The sequence below is a fragment of the Platalea leucorodia genome (assembly GCF_965183815.1).
Source record: "Platalea leucorodia genome assembly, chromosome: 1".
Taxonomy (NCBI): domain Eukaryota; kingdom Metazoa; phylum Chordata; class Aves; order Pelecaniformes; family Threskiornithidae; genus Platalea; species Platalea leucorodia.
The window spans coordinates 41,839,343-41,861,613 of record NC_138823.1 but is presented as its reverse complement, the minus strand read 5'-3'; the positions used below and the strand labels follow the sequence as shown (position 1 = coordinate 41,861,613).

The window sequence follows — 22,271 nt, the reverse complement described above, 5'->3', positions numbered from 1 at the left end:
CTTGCAACAGTACAGTATGTGTCATGCTGAGATTGAGGCGCCTCAGCAACCCCGGGGTGAGATCAGTAGGTATCAAGAGGGGACATCGATCCCATGCTGAAAGAGGCATCAACAACCCTTCTGAGGTCTCCCCACTAGTTGCAATAGGTGCTCTACCAAGCTGACAGCTAGCATTAAATGCACATGCAAGCAGAAGTTCATGTGGGACTGACACTAGCAGCTGTATCTACAGAAGGCCTATATATCTCTGTATTTTAGACATATTAAATTACTGCTAGTTGTGTGTTATCTTCCGGAAGGGACTGCCGGGGGAGTAACATGAGATTGTACTACTGTTAAAAACATCAGGAATACAGAAACTCAAGATCGGGAGACATTTCAAAGGTCATCAAATCCACTCTGCTTCTATTATTAGCTGATAAAATACATCAACTTTTTTACTGAATTGAAGTTGAATTGTACTTTGTTTTTGCTAGATATCCAAATCTAGCAAGTAGATGCCCAAGTGAAGCAGTGAGAACTTACTTATTGATGCATCAGAAGAGGGAAGTGGAGGAATGAAGAAGTCTGTTCATTCTTCTGGGAGGCAGGCAGCCAGCCGTGCAGGATACACACAGCTCTGGACAAGCCACAGTAGATGATGTCCCTGGTCAAAGTGATGGGTCAAAATAGGTAGCTAGGAGACACAGCAGGGGAGATGGGACATTGCAGTGCAAGGGTGCTGGGGACACAAAACCGTTAATGGTACTTACAGAAGGGGCTGGAGGTACTGCAAGGGCCTTGGGGAGGACGGGAGAAGGGAAGAACCTGATATTTTGGCTTGGAACTGGAGAGGGATATAATAGGAGGAGGAATAAAGGGCGAAATGGAAATACGGAAGGCAGGATATAGATTTGTGGGAATTTGGCTTCCTTAGTTCTGTGGAACAGTTTGTCTAATATTTTTATTATTGCAGCTTCCCCTTGGCAGAGGCGGTGGGAGGTCTGCTGCAGACTCGCTGCCTGTAGACTTGCTCGCACATCAATGTAAATATGCCCTCACTGCTTTTCCTCATCAAGATGCTTTCCTACTGCAACCTCTTAAATCTGTTTTGCAGCATCTGCTGTGCTACAGACCAACTGTCAAACCTCTGAAACCTTCGTCTTTTTCTGTACTTTGCCTCTGTACCCACTAGTTGCCCTGAGGGAGGCAAGGGGATGGCTACTAGAGCAACAAAATGAAGTAAACATACATTAGTGCTGGGAAGATTAATTTAAATATCCTGATTTTCAGAGCATCTGCAGGAAGAATAGAAAGACTTTGTTTTAAAAGAGCCTTAAAAATATAAGAAAATATCTCTTTTGCTTTTTATTTCATGTGTCTTGTATGTGGCAGATTTGTCTGATATCCTTAAATCCCTCTGTTCTTTCCTGTGTGTTCTTGAACCCTTTGGTCACATAGTGTCAGCTGCAAAGTTAAGGTTGTCAGGGATCTTGTATCCTCCTTTCAAAGGTATTGAAGTGGCCAGCCTCATTTTGTCTACTGTAACTGGAAGCAGTTTGGTTCTGCTCTTGTATGCTACAACTGGAGCCGTAGTTTTGGGGGTTTTCTTTTTTTCTCATTTCTCTTCTCTCTGCATCTTTCATTTTATTCTACTGTTTCTGTTTTGTTAGAAAACTTCGCACATGTGCAATTCTTGTCAAATAAAAGCCAAATACCTGTCATTTGTCGATTCCATAACCAAATGATACATTACTAAATCTTTTCAATATCCTAGGGAAATATGACCAGCAAAAAAAGCTGTTATCAGTGATGAAACATTTGGAGACAACCAAACAGCAGTGGGAAAATGAAGGCACTGTTGCTGTTTCGCAATTATTGTAATATAATGTCTGTAACAAAATCCAATGCAAATTGAAGAGTTAAGCTGAAGAAATCCTAGGTTGAAGTGATGATGAAATGGCAGAACATTAGACCTCGACAACAATAAAAAGCCTATTAAAGTATTTTAACATACTGAGTTTGAGAAGTGTAGAGGTTTAGAAATTAGTAATGCTGATATATTTTTAATGGACTATGTTCTGTTTGCTTTGGTGGTGATTTTTTTTTTTTTTTAAATAGAAATGTGAATCTCTCAGCCCCTAAGAAATTTCCTTTGATTTATCATACAATGTTATCAGTTGCAAAACAGCTGGTACATTGTGACCATGGGCCATGACAACCCATTGTGTTCACCCCAAACCTTTTCTTGTTCCTATGTGATTTTCTATGGGAAATTTCCCTTTAACACAGTTCACTCCACAACCACAAAGGTCCTCCTCCCTATTGCACTCCTCCCTTTCCAGCACAAGCTCCATGGGACTGCAGCTCCTGGTGAAGCAGTAAAACCAGGGAATTACCTGCTGACCACTACTCACAAAACTAGTATTACAGGACTATGCATTTTTGGCAGACAATAAGTAAATGGATTTTTAAAAAAATGTTATGTCAGTACTGATTCATCTGCTGTTTGAGTAAGAAAGATACAAGTTTTCTAATCAAGAAGATATTATACTTCACTGTGACTTCAGAAGTGCCTTTAAAAGTTTTTATCTTGCATATCTTCATTCTCCAAACTCTAGTGTAGGTTTTGGTTTGTTAGTTAGAAAAAAAAAAAACAAACAAACATTATGTTTTCAGCCTGGAAATTTACCACAGAAATGCTGTGTGAAGCCAAGTCAATTATAAATTAGTCCTTCAAAGTCTAAAGGCTGGAGAGGCACAGCGAATTGTCAAAGCAGCTCTAGCAAGAATTTGGTATCAAAAGGTGGAATGTTCTCAAGAGCTACTGATGTGCCGAGATTTCAGCAAAAACCTCACTCCTGAAGCTCTCTTGAACTCTGACACATCTCTTCCAGCTGCCTTAGTTACCAGATCTCTACATCAAATACTTCTGAGAGTTTCAGCAATGATATTGTGCCTTCTCAGAGTAATGAAAAAGTGCACATGACGGCAATATCTACCTATAGTTTTCCTTCCCACTGCTAGCCCTCCTAGTCCAGAGCTGCTGGAAATCCAGTCCTGGCCAGCCCCAGGACAGACAGCATCCCTCACTGTTTTGGCAGGTCATAGCTGAACTAAAGCTAAATCGAAAGAAAACAATATTTTCTATGTAAGGCTTAGCCTTATTGTAGTGAAAACTCAGCAAAATACAGCAGCCAAGGTCAAGTTTTGGGAACTCCCATAAAACCCACATCAAAGTATCAACAGCTGTCCCGGTTCTGCTAAAAGACATCTTCCATTGAACCATTTTTATCTGGGAACGTTGTTGACAGACCTTTCTGAATACTCTGTATTCAGAGTACTGAAGACAGGAGGCTTTTCCTCAAAGAGCAGAGATAGGTGTTTGACAAGTAAACCCAGTCCAAGCAGTTATTCTCTATTTCCTCCAAGAAAAAGGTATCAGATTGTACAGAAGATTCCACAGATTGCATGCAGATTACATGCTGCCCGTTAGACCATGTTTAGCTAAGGAATGTACCATAACTAAGTAAACTAATTAAACCCTCTGGTCTTTCTATCTCTCTAGATACATACATACATACATACATACATACATATATATATATATATATAAAAAAACCAAGACTTTTGTCACTTTAAATATATACTTTTTATTTATTTTTTGAAGATACTTGCATTGCTGTTTTGTAGGTTATTGAAAATTACCTTCCAAATTTATGTGCTCCCTAGTAGATAGAAAGGTCTCCCATATGTTCCTGAGGTTTGGGATAATCCCATTGTGCCTATATGTAATCGGTTTGTATATCTCAAAATTTTTGTGTTGTTTTTGTTTACACAGTAAATTTAATGTGGCATCACCAGTCCTTGAAGTTCAAAGACCCGGGATTATATTGCTGGTTTTATTTCAGTCTCAGTTCAATGAGCATTTAATCACGTCAAGTTTCAGGTCTCTATCTCAGCCTCCAAGCCCTTTGTACTGGTTGTTTCTTAATGTTTATAAACCTAAAAATACAAATTTTATTGTCTCTCCCTATCCTGATCACTTTTTTTAAAGCCTCTACAATGCTTTTATTTTAAATGTCTTTCTAAGAAAGTTACTACTAATTTTACCTTTATTCTAACTTTGTTCTTCTTTCCTTCTTCTCTCTTCAGTTACATCCAAAATTTGAGGTGGTGGGTGGGTTGAGTTTTAATAATTGTTTTTTGTTATTTTTACTTATGTATTTAATTATGTATTTGCTTCTGGGCAGCACCAACTGCAGTGAAATTTGTTGTCTGTTACCTGAGTTACTCCCAAATAGAAGACTGTAAATTCTCCTAGTTTTAATCTCTAGGAAGAAAATACCTAAGATAATTGAAGAGTATTTCAGACATAAAGAAAAATACAAGACCAATTTTAATTAAGGAACTAGGGCTGCCAGATAGTAATTAACTGTTTGAAATCTACAGCTGTGTGAGAAAACATTGGTCACAATAATAATGTTATGCAAATTAAAATGGCTGCTTGGGATACACAGATTTAAATTTCCAGATGTCTGTGACGATATAAATTTCACTGAGAAAAAAACTATGTGCTAATCTGTATTGAGGTGATCTCTTGAAACATTGTTGGCAGCCTTAATCAACGAGGAGGCAGTCACAGAGAAAGACAGACAGGAATAATGCCAATGTTTAGGGAAGATACGCCTGTCAAAATATGGGACACCTAATTATAAAAAAATGATTTAATAATAAAGTTATTTGGCTTTTAAAGCGATTCCTGTTTTGACATCCTTTCTGCTAATTCAGTCTGTATCACCATAGGACATTTTCACTTGGACAACAGCTGCGCACCACATATCAATCCAAGGAAGGCTCAATGAAACAACATGTGACTACAGTTTTATTCCTAACATATTCATCGTATGAAGGCTTCAAGTACAGGAGCCAGCTGAAGGGGAATCTTATTTCTGTTCAGTTGGGTTTTTTTCCTAAATAAAGCAGAGTGGAAGAGCTCTGTACAAGCATACGTGATCAGCCTATATATTTCAGAATATGGGAGCTATGTGAAATGTATTATATATGTAATATATATTTTTATATATATTTTATATATTTTAATTTTATATATATTTATTATATTTTATATATATTTATATATAAATATTTTATATATATTAAATAAATAAATATATATATATAAAATATATCCTCAGTGGTGCCACTCTTCTTTGTCAAACACCCAAAAAAATTCTGCAGAAAAAAATAAGCATTCGTACCTACATTCTCCATAAGAACAATATTGCCATCAGTGTAGAGCAGTTAGCAGTCACTCTTGAGATGGATCTGGGTACCGGACCACAGCTTTTTCCCTGTTGTTCATGGGCTGAAACAGATTGTTCTGTCCATGTGCTCGCCAAGGGTTTGGCTGACTACAAAGGCACAAATGTAAAAGTGCACAGTCCTGTGTGACCCCAGCTCCATTAACCACCATTCCCAGCGTTTCTGAAATGTAAGCTAGCGTCAACAGGGTCTAGACAGATTGATTAGAGAGTACGATGGGTGTTTGAGCTGAACAGCACTGGAAAAAACTGAGGATGGTTAGCTGGCTATTCCAGCTGCCACTTCACAGGTATTTCAGTTCAGCATTCAGGTCACAGTCACCAGAATCCCCCTGAGTGGCTCAGTTGGGGGTAATCGAGCATTATGTGTGAATGCTGGACAATTAGTGATTTTACTTGCCCATCCACAATTCCAGATGAAATCCCGATTGCAAACTGTAATCACTTGCATGTTCACCAGTTTGGATTACTAAACATTTCAACTGTCAGTCAGCTCAATGGGCCTCACTTGGGGCAGCAATTTATTTGTGTGCAGATACTACGGATCCACGTCTTGATGAAATATTTAATTGGAATCTGATCTGTTGATTCCTATTTGTACTATTATCAATACTTCTTTCCCATTATACATAGAAGCCCTTGTTTTATATCAAAAAACCACAATGTTTGCAGTCAGCCTGGTTGTTGTGATGTCTTGCCCTATAATCCAAATGGCAAACACTAATGTCTGCTGAGAATTTATTTTAAGGATTTCTTTCACTGCCTTCTTTCTTTCTTTGTCTTATGTTTATTTATGAGAAACTGAAAACGTCCACTTTTAAGCATTACTTGCTCTTCATTAGTTATATTTAGGGTCATTCCAGGTCTTACCTATAGCACTCGTTTTTTTATTTCACTGCATATTAGCACATAAAACGTTCAACCAAAATTTCAATAGTTCATTGTACTGGGTCTGGCTGGGATGGAGTTAATTTTCTTCATAGTAGTCTGTAAATGCTGTGTTTTGGATTTGTGACTAAGCCAGTATTGACACACCAGTGCTTTGGCTATTGCTGAGCAATGCTTGCAAAGCATCCAGGTTTTCATTTTCCCACTCTGCCCCACCAGCGAATAGGCTGTGGGTGAGCAAGAAGCTGAGAGGGAACACAGCCGTGACAGCTGGCTCCACCTGACCAAGGGATATCCCATACCATACGGCGTGATGCTCAGCAGTAAAAGCTCAGGGAAAGGAGGAGAAAGGTGGGATGCTCGTGGCTATGGTGTTTGTTTCCCCACATAACCGTTACGTGTGATGGAGCCCTGCTTTCCTGGAGATGACTGAACACCTGCCTGCCGATGGGAAGCAGTGAATTAATTCCTTGTTTCGCTTTGCTTGCACACGCAGCTGTGCTTCACCTATTAAACTGTCTTTATCTTGACCCAGGAGATTTCGGCTTTTGCTCTTCTCATTCTCTCCCCCATCTCACCGGGGGGGAATGAGCAAGGAACTGGGTGGGCACTTAGTTGCTGGCCAGGGTTAACCCACCACCTTGCAGGCAGCAAAGATCTTTAAATAAGATTTTACTTCTATGTTTTTAGTTTTAGTTTCTGACATGCAACATTGTCAAGTTTGGTACCTCACTACAAAATTACAACAAAATAGCTAACGTATTTCTGAAAGTTTCAGAGTATTTCAACCCATAAGATTAAAGCGACAAACTGAACTTCCACATTTAAAAAAAGTTTTTAGTGCTGAATATGTAAGAGTCAGAAAGAAGCCAAAATCTCACACTTTTTAAACCAGCCTGGTGTTTTGGCACCCACGAGCCACCACTGCGAGCGCTCAGAGTCGGCATTCGCCAGGCTGATATTGCTTTCTCCTCTGAGTTTGCTTAAGCATTTAAGTGAGCAACCCAGTTCGGTTTTAGCCATCACCAATGGTTCTTCATAGCTCTGCAGAGAGCCTTGAGTGTAAAAGCAGACTGCGAAATTCCCCGGGGCCACAGGCACACTCTGGCCATTGGGCTGACACACGGAGCGAGATCTGCCAGCCTCCACCAAGGCCCAGGCCGGCCCAGGCCTGTCCGTGGACAAAGCCTTCCTCCATCCCCAGGTGCTGAGCCAAGGCCGCGGGCAAACCCACCCTCCCCTTTGTGCCCGCTGGGAGGGACAGGGCTGGGCCCCCGCTGCCCAGGGTGACAGGCACGCACAACATCCCTGCTGGGCAAGGGGGGCTGAGGGCACACAGACAGACAGACAGACACACTGACACACACGCGCGTGCCCCGTGGGGCCAGCTCCCTCGGTGGTAGCAGGCTCCCGCCGTCCCCATGGAAACGGCGCGGTGGGCGGGGCTACACCGGGCCGGCTCCTCTCGTTGCCATGGCAGCTCGCCGCGCTGGCCCCGCCCCGCCCCGCCCTGCCCCGCCCCTCGGCCGCCGCCACCGCCCTCGGAAGATGGCGGACGGCGGGGCAGCTCCGGCGCAGCAGGAAGGGGACGTCTCCGCGGCGGCCAGCGGCGGCCGGAGGGATCGGCAGCCCCGCAGCGGCGGCCGCCCGCCCAGCGCCCGGGATTTGCAGGTGAGCGGGTGGGGATGGGCGTCCCGCTCCCTCCGCGGGGCGGGGCGGAGAGCCGCGTCCCCTCGGGGGCGCCCCGGCCTTCCCCCGGGCCGCCCTGAGGGGAGCGGGCGGTGCGCGGGTTCCCCGCCCCTCTCGTTGCCGGCCGGGGCTGCCTCGCAGTGGGCAGGAGGGGCTGGGCTTCAGAGCAGGGGCTGCCGTCTTCTTTTCTTTCTTCCCCCCCGCTTTTGAGGCTGGGAAGGGCAGGACGGGACGCCTCTGAAAGAGGACGAGGCCCTTTAGGAAGGGGTGGGCGGTCCGCCTGTGTGGTGGTCCCCTCCGCAGGGCTGGAGGGGCCCGCCCGAGGCTTCAGTGGCTGGGTTTTGGCTGTAACTTGAAGTTATTTTGGCGTCATTGTATTTCCTGATTATGTGGTAGGAATGTCCTTCCCCGCGTGGAAACACCGCGAAGGTGGTGTAAGACTGAGGACAAGATTTTTTTTCCCAGGTTTACATGGGGAAAGTTTCGAGGGAGTTTGATCACAAATGTAACTCAGCATTGTACTTAAGTGCTTAATTGCAGACACTTTTAGCAGTATTCCTTCTTTGTGTGTGACTTTGAAACTGTATGAAGGTTCAAAATATTTTAGCAACAAGTTGATTGGAAAACAAGGGAAGCTTTTAGTAACTCAAACTGCCCCTATTTTATTTAATTGTGCGTAATTAACAGAGAAAGACGGATATAGTTTTCTTTTTTTCTTGATTACTGTTTGGGATTTTCATAGGTTCTTGTTGTGATTAACTTTGCTACAATATGTAACAGTAATGAAGTATGTATTAATACTTCTGGTTCATAAGGTCTTCAGTTGGTCAACTGATGCAGACAGGCATTTTGGGTAGACGATTATTGATAAAATGTTAAAAACCAAAGAAGGTACCCACCTGGGTCAGAGTAGCCGACCACCCATCCATCCATCCATCTAGCTCAGTACTTGGTTTGTTATGGCACGATAAGAGATGCGGTATAAGGAATGTACAGAAGCCCGACCATGCCTTTTTACACTCCCTCAGCATCCCTCAGCCTTTGGATTAGGGATGGTACAAGGTAGATCTTTGCCTATTCTTTTAGTGTCTGCTTATGGACTTGTTGTCTATGACTTACCCCATCAGATTTACATATCTAAAAGATATTTGCTTGTATCTTCAGATGGAATGGAGGTCTTCAGTGTTTTTCTTGAGCTGTCTTTTTACTCTGTTTAATTTTCTTAATGGGTATGATTCCTCACCTCATATTTTTCCCCTGCAGAAAATGCCTCACAATAATATGGGATTAATATCCTGTGTTCATAGCAGTGTGTTTTGAAGGACGGATGATGTTTCATTTTATTTTAATGTGTATTCCTTCTACATAAAACTGTAATGAAATTGTAGCCTAGTACCCATTCTGGTGTGTATGATAAAATGTTTATATCACTTGCATAGTGTGAACAAAATGGTTTGGGTACAAAATTAAGGATGATTTGACAAAGTAGAGTATTATTCAGGACAAAAGTAAGATTGCTAAAAATTACATTAGATGTGCCTCACACAAATTCCTCAAAATGAACTTGCCAGTGATACGGCAGCATTTGGGGAACCTTTGTGAAAACTTTTTTTTTTTTTTTTTTTTTTTTAAAGTATTTGCAATGATGTCTTGAATTCAAGCCAGCAAGGCTGAATTGGATCTTAATTCTAGTACAAGCTTATTTGGGTTACATTTTTTCCATTTCTGTGTAAAATGTTTGTAAAATTTATTATTTGCTTCCCAATCTTATCAGAAGGATACCTAGCAACTTTATTTCAATTTATTAACATTAATGAGATGATGCTTAATATATATGTGTGTATATACTCTTGTGGTTCTGAATCTAATACAAGCTGAATGTAGCTAGTGATGCAGTGTGAACCAAATGAAAACAGAGTACAAGTTCCAAGTCACAGTGGCATTAAGCATTGTGTGTTTTTTTCATAAAGCAGAAAGGAAGTTGAATTTAGAGAAGTAGTTGTGGTTACTCATGTTGATGTTTCTAATTTTCTGGAGATTGCACACATTTTGCATGAGTTTTTTTCTTATTTCTGTTCCATATGTAGTTCTAGAGTTACAAGACTTCTAAAAAGAGTTCTGTTTCCTACAGTTGGCCTTGGCAGAGTTGTACGAAGATGAAGCTAAAAGGCAGTCATTGTGTCCTGACAAACCAACAACTACGAGGATCAGTAACACAAAAATGTCACAGAGGTAAGATGTGCTTTGTACTTCAGCAAAGTGTTTAACAGGTACTGTATTAGCTCACAAAACTTGGTCATACTTACTTGATCTCCTCCTTGTATAAAAGGCAACCTACAGCAGTTCATAATTGGGAATTGTGAATCCCTGTAATAGCGTGTGTCTGTGTAATAGTCTGTGTCTTCTCAGAATGCTTTTTAAATTGTATTTATTTAGGAGCCTTTGTGCTATATGGTATTGCAAAACACTTTAAACCCACTTCAGCTAAGATGAGATTAAGATGCTGTAAGTGAAATGCAGTGTTGCTCTTTGTTTACACAGATAAAATTTGGAAATTTGCTTTATCGGAAAAATACTGCAGTTCTTTGCTTCTTCAAAATTCAACAAATCAGTAGTTTGTGTGAAACTTGGCAAGTGAGCTGCTTTGAGTGTTGTACTTAAGTCAGTACTATTTAAGTAGCTAACCTGAAGAGACAAATACTCATTTGAAAAATTTTTAGTAGGTTCATTAGTAGGCTCATACGGGGTGAGAGATGTAAGAAGGGCTTCTTAATGAATTTGTCTGGTTTTGGTAGGTGGAAGGAAGGACGTGTATTTATGTATAAATCCAAGTTTTGCTGGCCTGTGGTGCTTGCAGTTCACCTAGAGTTTGAAGATTCAATGTAGTTTTAAATTTTTTATAAAGGAATCTTGCCAGTTTTTAATTAATTTTTATTTAAATTGTTTTAAAGAAGTCTTTAAATCAATACTGTCAGTGGTACCATAACAAGTCTTGCATTTGGCTTGTCTTTCAATCGCTGCTGCCAATATGGATCTCTGTTTTAAAGGAGGTTAAGCAGCAGAAAAGTTCTTGGTCACCAGAGCCATGCTTCAAGTGCATCTGCAAATGCAGATCTTCAGGAAGAGGGATTTTAGCACAATATGTGGCAGTTGGCAAATAATAGGTTTTTTGGTGAGTTTTTTGTTTGTTTTGGTAAAACCACCGAAGTTGACTAATCAGTTACATAAAGCAAACAGCTCCATTTACCAATACATATCATGAAGTTACAACTTCCCACTCCAACTGAAGGAAAAGCTGCAATACAGTATCTTGAATACTTCACTGTGATAGCTGTTGGCAATTGTACTGGAATCTGTCTGAGAAAGACGAGATGGCTGCTATTTGCATGGTATCCAAAATAAGAATTTTTTTTTTTTTTAGTAGAATTCAGTTTGCTCTCAGATGAGCAGTGTATTAATTGCAAGGAAACATAGTGCTGCTCTTGAAGTCATCTACTTGGCTTGCCTTCCACAATTGCAGGTATAGAAGAATGTCTCTGGGCCCTGCTGGAACAAATGCCATATTATATATGCTATCATGTTGTGTGAGCTCCTTTAAGAAATTTAAGACTATTGGCACAAAAATACAAGCACCACAAAACCTACAATGCAACAAAGGAAGAAAATACAAGAGATTAAAGTGTTTCGTGCCCATGACCTAAGTCCATAACAATACACTTTTTTTTTCTGAGAAAGTAATAAGATGCAGATTTTTCACTGGGATACAGAATTACATTGTTTTATCAACACTGATACTTAAAAAAGCGATGGCCTGCTCTGCTACACTTTGATTTCAAAGGTAATCAGACAAATTGCATAAATCTGAACTAGTGATCTGCCATTGCTCATGTAGCAGATTGCATGTATGTTCTTATCACATGGTGGTTGGCTACTTCATATACATCTTGCATTAATTAATTTTATCATCAAGTACTTCAGGATAAGAGCATATATCTGTACAGCTTTTCCTGGCATTTTGCAAGCTAACGACCCTAGCTTGTCTTGTGGTAGCTGATCGATCTATACTATCCTAAAACAGAATCTAATTCTGCATTTTAATCGTCTTTCAAAAGTCTTTGTGATGTTGCCATATAGCATTTTTTTAAAATTGTGTAAAATAGAAGTGAAAACTACTACTTTTTAGTTTCTAGGATCCTCATAGACAGGGGCTCCAGGACATCAAAGAAAGCCAATGTTGACTTTGCTAGGCAACTTACCGTTTGACAAAAACAGCTAAAATGTGGAAAGAATTTGAAGTGTAATTAATTCTGGTAAGCTGGATTCTGAAACAGCTGTTGAGCTTGCACTTTACCTGTGTTATCTGTGGGACCACCAGAGGCGTAAAGCAGAATTCTGCATAACCTATGCCAGAATACAATAGAATAGTTCAGTTGGAAGGGACCTACAGGGATCATCTAGTCCAGCTGTTATTGCAAAATGACTGTCATGCATATGCTCTTTCCTGTTTATTCACTGAGAAGCATTCATGGCTATGTACTTCGGCAAAAAAAGTATGGTGAGAACAAAAAAATACCCAACACCTTGGTATCCTTAGTTTTTAAAAAACAAGTAGTTTCAGAAGGTAGGTATGAAGTACTTAGTGAAGTGTATGTACCAGCCATCTTCAAACTTTTTCTTTTATTCTCTTGGCAGTCTTAAAATTGATTCTCTTAGAAGGTTGAGAAAACCAGAGAGAAGCATGAGCGATGACAAAGAAAACCAAAGGTATTTTTAGAACAAAAAAATTTAATAATTGTGAAAGTAATTGGTTTTTTTGATGACATTCACACTTTGCTCCCCCCTGTTTTTCCAAATGCATGCGAGCTAAGTCTCCTGCAAAGAGCTAGTAACTACAGAGATGCTAGGTGACTTATTAGAGTAAGTGTTAGCTGTGCATTGCTGTAGTAAAACTATATTCCGCAGAATCAGGCTGTAGTGATCTAGGACCTGTAGATGCCTTAACATGTGACTGTATGGATGTAAAGGTTGTAACTTACACTTGGACTCAAAAGCTTTTTTGCCTTTCCTCAAATATCCTGAATTGCTCTGTGTATCCATTACTCAAATATTTGAATACTTCCTTTCTTTCTTGAATGCAAATTCTGATGAAAATTCTTGTTTCATCTCCTTACCACTATCAATCTTTTAAATATAATAATTAAAGATCTTCCATATAAATGGCAATTGGGATAATAAATACAGATTTATGTACAAAGGACAGATGATACTAAGGGATTGCCAGTTATGTGACATCATAAAAGCAGTATGATTGTACAGCACCTTCATATGCACTACTGTTTTGGGGTAATTGTAAAATGTGGTGGAATCAACAGCATTTTGAAGTCACTGACCTGAGAGACAGATTCACGTGGATTAATTGATTTGCCTTGCCCCAAGTGGTTAAGTGAAAAAGTTAAGGAAAGTAGAAAGTACTTGTTTTATTAGTTATTAATGCGTCTCGTAATCAAAGACAAAATGCTCTCAGGTTTGCCAGGTTTTGTATTTATATACAGACTTCTTTTTTTACAGAATCTGTTCCATTGGTATTTAGAGATTTATAGCGCCTTCCTCAAGGAATATCTAAATGTTCATAATCAACCAGATACAATTTTGAACAGAGTTATTCGTAGTTTAACCTTTTATCTTCAAGAGCTGGAAATGGGGCTCTGTTGAAGAACACAAATTAGCTTTCACAGCAGTTTCTGGAAATTTTAAAATGCCTTGAAAGGTTAAGTAAATTTATTAAAAACTTGCCATTTCTAATATTGGCAGGAATGGAAGTATACTAGATCTTTAAATTAAAAGATCAAATGGTGGCACTGTTCAGGTTTTCGAATAACAGTTTTATGCTGCTTCTGCCAAGGCAGTGTTAGTTGTGAATCTGTATTCTAACCAGCCCAGGCACAGTCCCAGGCACAGGACACCCCTGAGGAAATTGGTCTTTCTGGGAGCAGGCAGCATCCCCATAAGATGAGGTGTATAAAGCCACGGGTGCATCAGGACCGTGTTCACTTAAACATACGGCCTTGGGCCCTGACCTCTGGGATCTGTTCCAGAAGGCACCTTGGTAGTTTTGTTAGTGAAATGTCTTTGGAGTAGTGCTTCTTGGATTGCTGGGAAGGTCAGAACCAAGTGGAACATTTCTGTGATCAGAATGAAAAGGTTTTGTGCCAAATTTGGCCCTTTGTTCATTAATTTTTTTTCTTTTGATGGGAAGAGGAAAATTATGCTTATCATTTAAAGCATTGTTGCTTATGAACATTACTATTCTGAAGATTTTATTCAGGTGACTCGGAATATAGAGGATTACAGATTTCTGGGGCTTCTCATAATCCGAGTAAAATTGTTGCCGAACTCTTCAAGGAAGCAAAAGAACATGGGGCTGTCCCGTTAGATGAAGCCTCAAGAGCATCTGGTGATTTCAGTAAAGCTAAGGTAAAAGTTAAAAGATTATTTGATCTCTATTTACATTAGTCTCTCTGACACTCATCTAACCATATGAGAGCAAATATGCTTCTTTGTGGATTGTGAGGTTGAAGAGGATTTGATCGACGCAGTTGTGTATTATCTCTGCTCAAATAGCTTGCTCTAGAAAATAAAGTGGGGAGGAACCACACAATTTCAGGAGAAATCATTAGAAATCAACCTGAACTGGAATTACTTGCTTTATTTTTAATTAAAATTGATTTAAAAAAAAAATAAGCGGCAGTTGCATCCCAATCAAAATCTCTTATCTGTTGAATTACTAATGTTTGAAAAGGTGTACAGATTAGAAACTGAAATGCATCACATAAAGCGTGCTTAGCCTGATTATGGTTACTAGGTATGATTTTCCACTTAGAAAATACACAAGTTAGAACAGTGTATTTGCTTTTTATCACAGAAGCAAGCTTGCTGATGCTTTTATTTGCACCTAGGTAGGAATTTTAATAAACTGTTTCAGATATTTATTTCAATAAGCTTTTCTATGTATTTTTTTCCAGTCATTTTCTGGTGGTGGATATAGGTTGGGTGACTCATCACAAAAGCACTCTGAATACATATATGGAGAAAATCAAGATGTAAGTAAAATTCTGAATAGCAGGAAACAGAATCTCCAACAGATATCTGCTTAATCCTGTTGACAGCTTGAAATGCCAGTATTACTGTATCTAGGTCTATAAGGAAAAACTAATATCTAAATATTAGGTATGTGTTAAGGAGAAATTGTTAAAGTGTCCACAGGGGACAGATGTTCATTGGATACCCCTAAGGTCTCCATTGTGGAATTTTCTGATGTAAATTACTTGGAAATTCTTAGCAAACACTCCTTTCAATTACTTTCCTTCAGCTGTTGTTTGCCTTCTCTTAGTTATGCTAACATTTTAATCCTCTTAGGTTAGGAATTGTTTCTTCTTGTGGCTTGCAAAGTAGCCAGTCTCAAACTGGAGGGCATGGATGCATTCCAGGAATGGTGAAGCAGCCGGTTAGAGGCCTTTGGAAAATTGTCTGCCCTTTCTCTCCTCTCGCTTAAAAGGCAGGAATTGAGGGAGAAAGGGGGGAAAAAACAAAGTTCTCTACGCTTTGCCATTCATGTGAATGGCTAGAGCAAATGTTCTCTAGAAACAAAACCAAGAAATGTCAGGCCAAAAGATGTGGTTCGGGGTGGGGGTTGGTGCTGTCATATCCCAGCAGGAGCTGCTACCTTCTACCCTCTTAAGTAATCCTTCTACATAATGGTCGGCTATACTGAGCCAAAACCCTGTTGCAGTCGGGTTCCCATAACTGGGGGCAAGGATAGTTCTCTAAGGGAAGGTCAGTTTTACTGGCTAGGGCCACCTAGATGTGCTGGACTGCAAGGCATTAGTTGCAGAGAAGAGAGGTGCAGGCTCTGAAGGTTAAAGGCTCTGGCTGGAGGTACAGGCACGCAGCAAATTAAGAAGGGAGTGAAGGAGGCTGGTTTCCAGGTTTCTCAGCATTTGAACTGAATGGAGCTAGTATCAACTTTATTGGAGCTCAGCATGTAATAATTTGAGGAAAGAATAGTTTTTGCTATAACTGATGTATCAGCAGCAATTTGTAATTTTATGGATTTATTTCTTAATTTATCAACAAGAAATGTCTCCTGCTTTTTAAAACTAGTTGGAACACTGTGAAGATCACTACGCAGGCACTGTATATCATCTGTTATGTCATGGATAGCAAATTAAGAGATTCTTTTTCCTCAAGTGTAAAAGTGGTTTTGAAGTAGATAGTAGTCTATAACTATTATTTGCTTTTTTTAAAGGATTCTAAGAATGATAGTTACAGTGCAGTTCTTTTGTCATTTGCATATTGTTTGTGGTCTGCTACAAAATCCGTTAAGTATATATAAAAATTCTATAACTAGTCTGTATGAAATTGAAATACCGTATTTGTCTATCTTCACTTTTTTTTTATTTCACCGCTTTTGCTTCATAGGTTCAAATTTTGCTGAAACTATGGAGGAATGGCTTCAGTTTAGATGATGGCGAATTGAGATCCTATTCAGACCCAACAAATGCTCAGTTTCTCGAGTCTGTTAAAAGAGGGTAAGTTAAAATGGCAACTTTTTTGAGCTATGGCTTTCAAGTGAAGTGACGAAAAATGCTTTCTCTACATGTTTATAATTATTAAAAGCTTCAAGTTTCTTCTCTGCCTCCACCCATAAAATATGTTCTGTATTTGTCATCAGATGCATGGGGCATTTAAAAATTTGGAGCACTTCGCTTCCTTATGGTGGTTTAACTCTGAATGCTACTTGCTACAGACAGCTGTTAGTTTCACATGTTTTGTTAGCACATTCTAGGTTTTGGCTGTCAGTATGTTCTAGGTTTTGACTGTCAGATCACTGATTTTTTTTTTTTTTTTTCCTTCTTCCTTTTTAGTTATTCATTTTATCTATTATTTTGGGATTAAATCAATTTGGACGTCGATGACTTTTAAAGTAAACATATTAATAGTGTCATACTGTACTGTATAAGGTTTTTGTGTAATTTTATATGGCAGTTCAGAACATAATTGGGAAACTTTTATTTTTGTAATTAAGGGAAATTCCTGTGGAACTGCAGCGACTTGTTCATGGTGGCCAGGTTAATTTGGATATGGAAGACCACCAAGAACAGGAATATGTGAAGCCTAGACTGCGATTCAAAGCTTTCAGTGGAGAAGGGCAAAAACTTGGAAGGTAAAAAACACTAGGTTTTCTGTTGTGTGTTCATATGCTATTTCAAAAGTGGATTTAATCAATTAGGAGACTGTTGGAGAAGCTAATCAGATGACAAAAGCAATATGCCAATTGTGCCACAAGTCTCAGCCCTGATTTCACAGAGTCACCAGGAATCACGGAAGTTATATATAATCTTAAAAAAAAGTTAAGTCTTAGTCCTATGTCCTGGAAGTGCTCATAGATTTGTTAGATATTTCGAGCTTTGTTGTGACCATGAGATTTCTCTGCCTGTTCTTGCATGTAATTTTACCTATAATTTTTTTTAACTTCAGCTGTGTTTAAAATGGCAGCAAAGGAAGCTGAAAGGTGATTAGCACTGTAAAACTTCATGAGAAAAATCTCTGGATAGAGGAAGTGGATCCAAATAATTGTTCCCTATTACAGCGAGGAACAGGCAGAACTTAGTCATAATGTGATACTGGCCAGTAAGGACATACTCTGCTCTGGCTTAGCTGCAGTACATGTTGTCTTTTACTGCTGGGATCATGACAAAGGGAACAGGAGATTCTACTGCAACAATATGGCTGATGCTTGGCTTAATGCAGATGGAAAGTATTTTTGTATGGGAGCAACTCAGCTATTTTTTCTGAAATGAAGCAGCAGAAATACTGTCCTGAAATAGAACTTTGTAAACAGTCACTCATTATAAGTTATACAAGACAAGTCTATTACCTTTAAGAAAGAGAAATAATTTGATAATTTTTTTTAATTTGATCCAAAAGAAATGAGCAATAAGTTGTGTCAAAATCTCTCAACTTTTACTAGGATTTGATTAAAACTTCAAATGATGCTGCAAAAAGTCTGTAGTAGGAGCTGTTTTTTTAAAAAGAACCAACCAGAGAAATTGTACGTGCTCACCTAGATGAAATAATACTGCAAAGCCTGGATTGTGGAAGAGGAGGGACTCAACTTTTAACCTCTGACTGGAGCTCCCATTTCCTCCAGTTCTAGTGTCATCTCCAACTACAGTATAAAATTCATAAATGTAGTAAAAAACCTGAAATTTAATGATTTAGAAAAACTTATACCTGGTTCTGTTTCATTTGCTGTCCTGGTGCAAGAGTACGCTGATGCCGTTAGAGCTCTAATGTGTATAATTCAATTGAACTGATATATAATGTGCCAAAATTCATTCTTGTGACTGAACATTTCAGACATGTCCAAAAGTGCATAATCTCTGTTCAGCTTAAGTCAGTCAGTAAGAGTAAACAGTAATGTGACCTCAGCTCTACCAATCATCAGCTTTTTCACATAACAATTACAGGCTTTATAGCATCTTTTCTAGCTGACTTGATATTAGCTATTGAATTGTAAATACTTCTAGGTTTCTGTTCGTGATTACATTTATTCATGTAATATGTTTCGTTGCCAAAAAAAAGGTATTAGTGGTGTGCTTCTGCAAGTAATTTAATTCAATAAATGATTCTTAGCTGTTTCCAATCTAGATTTCATCTTTTTAAAAATGAGGAGATACGCTTAGTAAAACTGAGAAGGTGGTGAGCTCCGGTAGGAGTGACATAGGGAGCAATTGTATATAATAACTTCTTCACTTGAGCACTTGCTAAGATGATTAAAGAAAATAGGTGGGGAAGAGAGGAGGTTCTGTATATAAGAAAATGTGCACACCTGTTGTGTGGCATTTTTGTTTGTTTCGGTAGCTTATGAAGTCTCAGGTATAGAAGCAATGAAAGGGGTAACCAAATAGTTATCTCCAGTCAGATTTATATTACTTCTATACTAAATGTAAAAAAACTCCAAGCTTACTATGTGGTGATATCAATTACCTGTTAGTATCATTCGTTCTCTAAAAGCGGGGGGGGGATGCCTGGAATCATAAAGTAGTGCTCCTGAAAGCAATTACTAAAGCAGTTTGGATCAGTTTAATGTAGTACAATAGTGCATGATTATTTTTAATGTAGTCCTTAAGGTACGATATATAAATCTTTAGTATCATTTCATGCTCTGTAAGCATAAAAAAAGATGGTTTTGTTTGTACTTGATTACGTATTTAAATCATGCAAATGTAATGATATGCACAGTTATAAGAAAAATAAATATGAAATATTGCTATCATTGACAAGAAACTACAAAAGCATTATTTGTTTATCTATTTAAAAAGCTGTATTTGTACTTAGTTCAGGTAACTTTGAGAGGATTTTCATTGCTCATTTGTAGTAGCTATACATGGTAGTCATTCAATGAAAAAGGCAACTGAAATATTATTCTGTTCTGGTCTGACTGCATTAGTAACATCTGGTTTATTTTTTTTAATCCTCTAGCCTTACACCTGAAATAGTCAGCACACCTTCTTCCCCAGAGGAGGAGGAGAAATCCATTCTTAATGCGCCTGTTCTGATTGATGATTCCATGCCAGCAACTAAAATTCAAATTAGATTAGCAGATGGAAGCCGATTAATACAAAGATTTAATCAAACACACAGGTAAATTGATTCTGCATCTATGCAGGTAACCATAACTATTGCAATAAATTTGTTTTGTCCTTAAATGAATATCAGCAAGACAGCAGAAAGGGGAAAAATACAGTTCCACTGAAATGTTATAGCTCTCTCTCATTTTCATAACGGGTAAATTCAAAGCAAAATTCTGTAATTGGAAACACAAAATATTTGATAACTGCAAAGTCACAAACTTTCATGACCAGTTATGTCCTGTGATTTGTAAGGACACGGTACCAGCCATAACTGTTCTCAGGGCAACCGAAATCTGGACAGCCTCGCTATGTAGTCATCCCAATCCTGGGTCCTTCTTGGGAGGAGCATGTGGCTGACTTGGATGACCCTGTGAAGGCACTTTATTGCAAGGTGTTTTGGAGTACAGTCTGAACTGGAATATAGTCCACATTACAGGCAGAGAAATGCTTTGGCCCATAACTGAGAGCTCCAGCTTTCTACCTTGTTATACTTGAGACTATGACTAAAGACACGGGTTATAAGTGTAGACTGCAGCCCTTATGCCAAAGGGTGTATGGACATAACATACTCATTTGCAATTCTGGCATGTAGGCTGGACATAATACTGAGAACCAACCTTTGTTTTGTTTTGGGTGGTCATCTCCTAGGAACTGGCAGCATGTGAACTCGATGGGTTTTTTAGATCTCTTAGTTTGCTGGTTAGGGCTTGCCATCAGTTCTATTGACATTGTTAGGGCATTGCCACAAATGGTGTTGGCCAACCGCATTTATTTGCCTGAAGAGGTTGTGTTAGTGCAAGGTTCCGCAAAGCTCTACTTTGCACTGCGTGGCTGAGAGAACTTTGGGCAGAGGGCAGAGATTTGGGCAGTAGTTCCACCCACGCTTCACAGCAGGCAGGGTTCAAGCCAGCCCTGGTCTGAAGTCTGCACCATTGTGTTAGAATACAGCTGAAACTGAGCTTGAATCCTGCCTTGGAGGTGGTCTCAGCATGGACCCAGTTCCATGTTAATATTGTTACATGGAGAGTTCACCTGTTTCCTTTTTTTTTCCTTCTGGCCCAGAATAAGGGCAGAGCCAATGTACAGCTTTCTTCACCTGACAACATACATAGACCACAATGAGGCAATTTTAGCTGAGATGCCAATAGGGAGGAAGATACAGCAATAATTTCCCATAGTTTAGCAGACCTGATAGTACAGGCTTAGATCCTTTCTTCACAGCACATGCTGGAGAAGTGACTTGGATAAACAGTGGGGCTCATCAGGAGCCACGATATGTTTTCTTTTGCCTGCATGAAAAAGTAGAAGTGGTATACTTCCCAGTAACATCTGTAGCCAAGGCTGTGTTGACAGAACCTTATTTTAATCATTATTAACTTTCTCTTGGATGTGGATCTCTTTAGTTATCCTTGCCATATGTATGATCAAAATCAGCTACTAGAGTGCATTGCTTGAGTCATAAGCCTTGAAGACTGATAGGAAGTTGAAGTCCCTGCTTATTTGGCTACAGTAAATCTGCCTACTTATTAGTTACAATAGATCTTCAAAGATTTATTCTCAGCTTACTGTCTTAGGTGAGAAATCTCAAATTTCAGTTTTATCTCTAAAATGTTATTTATTTTTTCATCCATGTCTTGTAGAACTAAATTGTTCTTGTTATACTGGTGACGTGATTGTTTTATGAACTGTTCAGAAATTCAATGCTAAGTGAAAGTAGGGGAAACCTCCTGCTATTAATAATTCCCCTCTGCTTTTTCATCACTGTCACCATATATTTTAAGATTTCTCTTTCCATTAATAATTTAGCTTTTTTGAAATATACTAATTAATAGTGAAATTTTTGACAGCTGGTGTTGAAAGTACTTGACCTTCTATGCTAAGCATCAGTTTGCAATATACTTCTGTGTTATAAATTTTATTTCTGTTATTTGAGAAAACAAGCAACATTCATTTTAATTTTTCAGGTTTTGTATACAAGAAACAAAAAATTCTAGGCTACAACCATTAGTCATCTGGATCAAATGGAAATCTAAAATCAATAGGACATATTAAATGGTTTAGTCTGTTAGAAGGTTGTGTGTTCTCTGATCATCTTAATGTTCAGAGATGTATGTCAAAATTGAATCATACATAGTTTTCATGTCCATATCCTTTCCACAGGATTAAGGATATTCGAGATTTCATTATCCAGTCCCGTCCAGCATTTGCAACAACTGATTTTGTTCTTGTGACTACCTTTCCAAATAAAGAGCTAACAGATGAAAGCCTGACACTACAAGAAGCAGATATTCTTAACACTGTGATTCTTCAGCAATTAAAGTAATCTTACACTTGTTGTTACAATATAGGGAGTGTGCTGTATTGTCATACAATATGTTTCCAACAGATGGAAAAAAGGAAAGATCAGTGTCTTTTTATTCCCCCACTTTCACGGATCAGATTTTTGGGTTTCATGTCTTCCAGCAATAGCATATTTAACTTTTTTATTTTAATTTCTCAACATTGTTCAACCTTTTTTCAGTGTTTAAAATAAGCTTCCCTATGTTAGTATGTTTCAAACCACATCTTGTACTAAATGTGAAATGAGATATGACTTTGACTTTGTTATTTTGGGGGGGGGGGGGGGGGGGGAGCATTTTTCTGAAGGGGGCAGTATCTTTCATACAGTGGGTAAGATTTGCACTACGGAAATGTT

At 38.9% G+C, this 22,271-nt stretch overlaps 1 protein-coding gene across 1 annotated transcript; it reads left to right on the top strand.

Moving 5' to 3' along the window:
• Positions 1–7,737: 7,737 nt before the first annotated feature.
• Positions 7,738–22,184, top strand: UBXN2B (UBX domain protein 2B). Its single transcript, XM_082330035.1, has 9 exons — positions 7,738–7,862; positions 10,012–10,112; positions 12,573–12,644; positions 14,195–14,354; positions 14,903–14,980; positions 16,359–16,468; positions 16,966–17,103; positions 19,425–19,586; positions 21,737–22,184. Exons 1-9 carry the CDS (start codon positions 7,740–7,742, stop codon positions 21,897–21,899), a joined length of 1,107 nt encoding a protein of 368 aa, XP_082186161.1. The 5' UTR covers positions 7,738–7,739; the 3' UTR covers positions 21,900–22,184.
• Positions 22,185–22,271: the final 87 nt, after the last annotated feature.